Below are 7824 nucleotides of genomic sequence, written 5' to 3'. Positions count from 1 at the left end.
TGTATATTTTGTATATATTTTCCTGATCAATACATACCCTGGGTATCTCGCCCTTCTTAGTGAAAGTTTGATGACTCATTTTCTTTTCCGCAGTGAATGGGGAAAGAACACTGAGCATGACTATAGGTCTTTGAGTTCTGTCAAACTAACTAACAAGTTAGGTTCCGATGTTCTCTTCTGTTAGAAGAGTAGACTCATGCCAAAATTTATGACAAATACTTGAAAAAAGTATCTAATTGGGGGTTTCTCTTCTTTTTTTTTTCCTTTTCTTTCTTTTTCTTTTTTTCTTTAAATATACATGGATATGCAAAGGAAGCATTCCTAAGCTCTAATTACCATTTTTACGAAGATTGACAACTGAAGTACTAGAAAATATGAACTAAAGCATACATAACATAGACAAATATGAAGATGCTCAGAGGCTAAAATACATAGCATAAATCAGTCGCTCGGGATGGGCGTTGGTGGTGGAGAAGAAGCTTGAGGCTCATCGATCACCAAGTTTGAAGAGGAAATGATAGGGTTAGCTCCCAATCGCAAACTTAGACTTTCAAGAGCGTCCGAAACTTTCTTCTTGAGCTCTTATTCATTCATGCTCTTTATGTTGTCTACATTGACCATCTCAATGACTTCATTCACGATTACGTCAACCTGGTCATTGGATACCCGAGGAGGAAATTCTGTTGAAATTGCTAGCCTATCAAGAGCAAATAAAATGCACTCCTTTGATGCATTTACACTCTGATCCTTTGGCAAGTCTCTCCATACCACATCTAGCAACTTGTTTAGCTCGAATCTGTTGGATAGCAATCTGCGAATGACACTTCCGTCGAAACTGTTTTCGCTGTGGGCAACAATAACTGGGTGCTCATGAAGCCGCTGGATGATATTGTTGATAATCTTCTTAAATGTTTCGAGAAATATTTCTTGTGAGATCGGTTCGTTAAGCCCTGCCGAAAGTGATTGCAGCGAAGGTTCGACGATGCTTCCGTAAACCCAAGGACCAGTAGAAGGTGGCATTCCATGATCAACTTAGAGCTTCTCTCCAAGGCCATAGTAAGGCACTCTTGCAAATTTACGTCGGCGTGAGCCAGCTGTGAGTATATGGTTATTGCTTCAGCTTCAAATTGCGTGATTCCAACGAACTCCTTGAGATCTTCTCCGTCCATCCTCAAGATCAAGACCGGATCTTTTCTGCACTCGGTTGCCATGCTCAGGAGCGTGACATGAAACTACTTCAGTAAGAGATATCAACTGAGGAAGAAGAACTGATAGTTGCTTTCTTGAACTCGATCTCCATCCACTGCCGAACCCGAATCCTTTTATATACAGATAGAGATGATGCCAACTGACGTTGACATTGGAGATAAAGGTGAAGAGCTCACCGCGTGTTCCCCGTTGCCGCCCTCCCTCCCTTTTTATTAGCTGTGTCATGTGTACCCTTTTATCTAATTTGCTTTTTTTTTTCTGTGGAGAAAAGAGAAAAGCAAAGGAGACAAGTTGCCAACCCCCACCGGCCACCCACCAGACTTTAGCTAAAACACACGGGAGTCTTGGGCTTTTGTTAGTGGCTTACGGTCACCCGGTTGAAATAGAAAATCACATGATTTCTTCTTATAGTTTCTACACGACAAGCGGATTATGTGAACACCAACGAACTTGCGAGGTCATGGGGTTCTTGAACATATCATCTGGTTAACTTTCACGTCGTTTTTATGTAGGTGCTGCTTACAACTCCAACTACTCCCTCGGAACGAATGAAGGCAATTGTTGAAGCTGCGGAAGGATTCGTATACCTTGTAAGTTCCTCTTATTATTTGTTCAGTCATCATGTTTGCAAGCTGAATTCAGAGGCATGAGAGGAATTAATGTTCTTCGTTCTCTAGTACTTATATCCTGTTGGATAGGGAATTCCTAATCTATTTTGGTAACATGAGGTTATTAGGATTCCTAGTCTATTTTGGTAACATGAGATTATTAGGATTCCTAATCTATTTTGGTAACATGAGGTTATTAGGATTCCTAGTCTATTTTGGTAACATGAGATTATTAGGATTCCTAATCTATTTTGGTAATAGGTTATTAGGATTCCTAATTTGATTTGGTTTTGGTTTAGAATTCCTAGTATGTTTATGATTTTAGGATTTCTATATATATGGAACAATTGGAAGAGAAAATTGGTGGAGAAGAAAAATTGGGGATATTTGGAGCACAGAAAAGAGGTATTTTCTGAGCTATTTGTTTAGGGTTTTGTTTGGAGAGATTAAGAGCTTGTTGGTGAGATTAGTTTGTTCCTTCGAGTGATTTGTAATCTCAGTTTGTACTCTTTCTCTATTAGTGAAAACCCCATCCCCTTCTTGCCCCGTGGACGTAGGCAATTGCCGAACCACGTAAAACTATTGTGTTTGGATTTGTGCCGTTGTTTTGATTTGTTTGGCCTTTATCTCGACGTTTGTTTGATTTGGTTCTCGAAGCACGCCCGTTGATAAAGGTGAGATTTTTCCTATTTGTGGATCTCGTTGCCGTCGTGCGGGGTGAGATCATTTGGAGACTCTTGTTAGGGTTTCATTTGGAGGTAAAATTCTCTCCTTTATCAGTTTGGATCTATTCTTCATTTGTTGGTGCTTTGAGATAGTTGGCCGAGATAGAAGGATTTGAAGCTGGGTTATTTGTTTATTGATACGGTGCATTGGATTATTAAGAAGTGTCATTGACCTGCATATTAAAGTCCTTTTGAGCACGTTGGTATGAGCAAGGAGACCGAGGTGGAGTTTGGCACTTCTATTTGATGATTGAGGGGTCTTCTATTTGGTGTTCATTCAAGCATTTAGGGGCCTTCCAAAGAGGCATCATTGGAAGGTAAATTAGTATTTTGGTTTCCTATGTTAGGGATTGTACTAGGCATTTGTGGGTTGCAACCAAATCCCGTTGGTTTTGAAGTCCTAGTAGTCAACAACAGTTGAAGAAGTGTATTGGGAATAAGGTGAAGGTACTTCATTCTGGTTGTAGAAGGAGGTACAAGAGGGACCTACTGTATTTGTGCCGAGCTCATGGCAGTTTGAGACACTTCATTGGTATGAAAACTTTGAGGCGGCAAGGTGAGATGGCAGATTTGGGTAGCTGTTCTTTTCTGGAGGAGGATCGGCGTTTGATGTCGAGCATTGGCATTGGTGTGCAGGTTACGACATGTTTTGGCCGTCTCATGTATAGGTTGCCGACTGTTGCATTAGGAGTTATTGGATCTGGTGGAGCTGCTTCAGATTTTGGGTTGCGTCGGATATTTGGATACCCAGCATTTGGTCACATCGAGGATGTGAGATTTGATCTGATTGCGCGTTTGGGGTTCAGAGGCTCAGTTGATTATCATTTGGGAGCTTCTGATTTTGTTCTGAGCAGGTATGTCACTTTTGACTCTCGGCAGGTGGAGAGTGTTGATCAGGTCGTTTGGATATCGCAGCAGGTGGAGAGTGATGCTACTCCACGTTGGGTGGAGATTACTCCACGTACTCCAGATCATACTGCATCATTTGGGATTCCAGCTGAGGTGACACATGTTGGGGATCATTTGATTTCGGATGCAGATGATGGATTGGTTTTGGATTCGGTTGCAGCTGGTGGACATGATTTGGATACGGCCATTGGTTCACCTCATATGGAGGTGTTTGATTTGTATCAGTTTGGGGCCGCTATCAGTTACAGATCCGTCGGCGATATTGGGGAAGAGTTGCATACTTTTCTATTTGTTTGAGGGCCTTTGGAGGCCATTTGGGTGAACTACGTGAAGGCTTGATTCCTTGGGCAAGAGGATACGTAGGCAGTCGGTTTTGATGCAGCCGATTTGGTGAGTAGATACCGACGTTCGGGTGAGTGTTCGCACTCCTGTTTGGGTCTCGACTTGTTATGGATTGAGTCCGTTGTTGTGGATCGTTTCACTTCGTACTAGACGCAACAAGTGAGGCATTTGGTTTGGTCGGTGTCGGCTCAGTTTTGGGAAAACTTCGCCGAGGTGGAGAATTATTGGATAGGGAATTCCTAATCTATTTTGGTAACATGAGGTTATTAGGATTCCTAGTCTATTTTGATAACATGAGATTATTAGGATTCCTGATCTATTTTGGTAATAGGTTATTAGGATTCCTAATTTGATTTGGTTTTGGTTTAGAATTCCTAGTATGTTTATGATTTTAGGATTTCTATATATATGGAATAATTGGAAGAGAAAATTGGTGGAGAAGAAAAATTGGGGATATTTGGAGCACAGAAAAGAGGTATTTTCTGAGCTATTTGTTTAGGGTTTTGTTTGGAGAGATTAAGAGCTTGTTGGTGAGATTAGTTTGTTCCTTCGAGTGATTTGTAATCTCAGTTTATACTCTTTCTCTATTAGTGAAAACCTCATCCCCTTCTTGCCCCGTGGACGTAGGCAATTGCCGAACCACGTAAAACTATTGTGTTTGGATTTGTGCCGTTGTTTTGATTTGTTTGGCCTTTATCTCGACGTTTGTTTGATTTGGTTCTCGAAGCACGCCCGTTTGGTTGTCACGCTTCCGTGACGCGCACAACATATCCTACCTCTTCGAATTGGCTGCAATCTTCTGAAATAGGTGAGCTCTGTTGGGGTCACCGGTGCCCGATCATCAGTAAGTTCACGTGTTGCATCTCTCTTACAAGAAATCAAAGAGGTATTTCCACTTCACTCCTACCCTTTTTTGCTGTCAACCTTAAATAGTTATGTCTGGTTTCTACAGTGAAACGTCTTCATTTATTTAGTTTTTTTTATATAGTTGAAATATCATTTAACACAAACTGACAGTAGTATCATAAGATACATTATAGCAAGGTGTGCAATGGCAGTAATAAAATTTAATGTTGTTAAGTAATAATATGCTTAATTGGAGATCTTTCAGAAAAAGCGGTGAATTCGATAAAAGTAGAAAAGGGCATTTTTTGTGTATGTGTGTCTTTAAACATTTTTAGCATTTTTTTTATGGTACCCTGAGCTAAAACCTAAAAGGAATATATCAATATTATTGTTTTAAGTTTAAAAAGAGAGAAGAAAATGAGAAATCAGGTTGCAATCATCAATCACATCATCAACGTGAAAAAAAAAAAGAAGTATCTAGTGGTAGATAGCATGGTAGATAACTAAAGCAAATAGACTTTATGATAGGCAGTCTCAAGTTTATTTAAAAAAATGAAGGCATAATCAGGTTATTTGTATAATGAAACTAAATTTCAAAAACACCATTTGATGTATATCTATCATTACTATCGACAATTACAGGCATCAAACAAACCTGTTGCTGTAGGATTTGGCATATCGGAACCCGACCATGTGAAGCAGGTTTGTTGTGTGAAAATACTAGCATTGAATAACTTGTTATATTGAAAATTTAAACACTGTATGTTATATACTTACTCTTCATTCTTGATACAGATAGCGAGTTGGGGAGCAGACGGCGTGATTGTTGGAAGTGCACTGGTGAGGATTTTAGGAGAGGCAAAATCCCCTGAAGAAGGCTTGAAGAAGCTAGAATCCTTCACTAAGTCTCTCAAAGCTGCACTCTGAGCACATCCGTGGAGAAGTTGTAATATCTTATAGCATCTGTTTTCTGTTATTTGAAACGGCAGCAAGTTGTCGCTTGACTTTCTGGCATAATGTAGGTCACAACTTGAGGTGTTTCCTTCTGATGCCTGGTGACTGAATATTGCAAGGAAGAAAGAAAAGAAGAAAAAAATGTGTTATGCTTCTTGGTTGTTTCAGAATTGTTTTTTCAAAGTTTCCCTTGAGTCGTCTTAGTATCCCTACTCCAGTTTCATTCTTTTAACCCTTTTATTACATATTTTGTTTTTCAATATTCATATAGTTCATGTATTATATACATGTATACGAATCTGACAAATTTAGTAAGCATGCATTTACACTAGTTCAGTAGTATGCATGCCTATATTACATAAAATATATTGAACGTATTGAAGATCGACGATTTTTTCTTTTTCTCAATAAAAAAACTAACATCTCTGAAGAAGATGACAATGTTAAATTGCTTAACTAAATTTTAAGAGATAATCACGAAGGATAAACTATAGTTGAGCTTGTTAAAATGGGGTTATTGGGATAATTGCAGGGGTCACCCGTCTTTTATTATTAACCAAGTTGCAGAATAAATCTCAACTATTCCCAGCGTTTGTTGCTGGGAGACTCAAGAAATCCAAGGTCCTATTTGTTTTTTTGTTTTGGTTATAAACTGACGCATTCATGCCCTTTTTCCCCCTCACTGAAAAAAATCTACCTTATTTGTGTACTTGTTACTTCTATCAAACATCAAGAAGCTTCTTGTATTATTCAGGACCACTAGAGTTGTTATTAAGGAAACTAAAATGGACTATTTCACGATCTATCCAATTCTCCTACATTTCCATGGAAAAAAAAATTTCTGCCTAGAGCCCTCAATAAAACATCATAGGAAGGAGAAGATGACACCAGATACATCAGGAATCCATTTACAATGCGTTAGTCATGTGACTCAACTAATATGAATCCCCCCTCCCCGCTATTCCTTTGAGGTGGGGGTGGGGTGTTTTTTTAAAAGGCCGTCACTATTGCGTAATGAACAGAAAGCACATCCATCACGAAACCTCTATGGCTTTGATAGAAGAGGATAATTTACATACCCCATATAAAACCTGGTTTCCTACAAGAGATGCTTTCTTGTAACAAGTACCGAAGAAAATAATTGATAAGGTATTATTGACCACAGCAAATCATCGTACCACATGCTACAAGCACTGATTTATTCCATACCGGCGAGGAAACGCACTTGGTTTACAGAAATTTATGCTGAAAAGTTCATGAATAAATAATAAATAGTTAAATTGCAAAAGAAAATGTAACACTAACATGCACATACGACAGCATCAGCCTTTCCCTGTATTCATTTGATTAATAAATAATAAATAGTTAAATTGCAAAAGAAAACAAAAAGATACGCATAAATGAAAACTAAGAAAAGGATATGTTAGGGGAGGTAAAGAACGAAAGGTCATAGCGTATCACACCTCAAACTTACTTCAAGTTTCAGGGAAGCCACAAACAACGAGGATAGTGATATTAGTACACTTTAAGATACATGTCGAAAAGTATAACGATTAACCAACCTATGAAACTTTTCGCAAACTATATTTCGCAATAAAGCCCTACGATCCAAATCTGACGTCAAGTTAGATTTATCGAATGCCTTTCCTACTACTTCAATATCCAGGATCTTAATTTTTGTTCATGTTTCCACAAACTCAGTTTACAAAAATTGATCCCACAAAAGAAATATGATCCTACTTTGACAATTAGAGATTATGTATACGATTATTCAATAATAATTTAACCATATTTTGGCCAATTTCTTATAGTTACAACTAAGTAATTGATGCAAATTAAAAGATTAAAATTAAATTCATGATTGTGCTTAGATCTACTTTCCATAGTAATTAAGTTATCACTACAAGCATTTGACACTTCTTGTTCAACTATAGTAACTTACTATCTACAAGTAATATAGAACAACAGACACAAAATCGAGGATTGCGATTCATCACTTAAGTCATCCCTCCATAATTCTGATTTACAGAGCCCTGTCTTTTTCATCAGATATACCCCACTAATCATGTATGGATGATGTTCACCACAGCAGGCTAAACTACTCCAGACGTTGCTGTACCGTATAAACTAATATATATCGATAATAAGCACCACAGCTTCCTAATAACTACTTCAAAATTTTGTGGAATTTACACCGGACACTGACTATAAACTGTTCTATGGTGCTGGGT

At 38.4% G+C, this 7824-nt stretch overlaps 2 protein-coding genes across 2 annotated transcripts; one reads left to right on the top strand and one right to left on the bottom strand.

The window, feature by feature from the left end:
• LOC109847791 lies at window positions 583–1020 on the bottom strand. The gene has a single exon (XM_020417030.1). It carries the CDS (start codon window positions 1018–1020, stop codon window positions 583–585), a length of 438 nt encoding a protein of 145 aa, XP_020272619.1.
• On the top strand, window positions 1617–5807 carry LOC109850785 (tryptophan synthase alpha chain-like). The gene is made up of 4 exons (XM_020420858.1): window positions 1617–1799; window positions 4602–4679; window positions 5282–5341; window positions 5435–5807. The coding sequence occupies exons 1-4, from the start codon at window positions 1758–1760 to the stop codon at window positions 5564–5566; spliced, it is 312 nt and encodes a 103-aa protein (XP_020276447.1). The 5' UTR covers window positions 1617–1757; the 3' UTR covers window positions 5567–5807.

The sequence above is a fragment of the Asparagus officinalis genome, chromosome 7 (genome assembly GCF_001876935.1).
Source record: "Asparagus officinalis chromosome 7, Aspof.V1, whole genome shotgun sequence".
NCBI classification, from domain to species: Eukaryota; Viridiplantae; Streptophyta; class Magnoliopsida; order Asparagales; family Asparagaceae; genus Asparagus; species Asparagus officinalis.
Note: the sequence above shows the minus strand (reverse complement) of the source record. Positions and strands in the feature narration are given on the sequence as shown.

Coding starts and splice junctions, on each gene's coding strand:
- LOC109847791 (XM_020417030.1), bottom strand. CDS start 1,020: ATGCCACCTTCTACTGGTCCTTGGGTTTACGGAAGCATCGTCGAACCT.
- LOC109850785 (XM_020420858.1), top strand. CDS start 1,758: ATGAAGGCAATTGTTGAAGCTGCGGAAGGATTCGTATACCTT. Junction 1,800..4,601: donor CGGAAGGATTCGTATACCTT/GTAAGTTCCTCT, acceptor CTTCTGAAATAG/GTGAGCTCTGTTGGGGTCAC. Junction 4,680..5,281: donor TCTTACAAGAAATCAAAGAG/GTATTTCCACTT, acceptor CGACAATTACAG/GCATCAAACAAACCTGTTGC.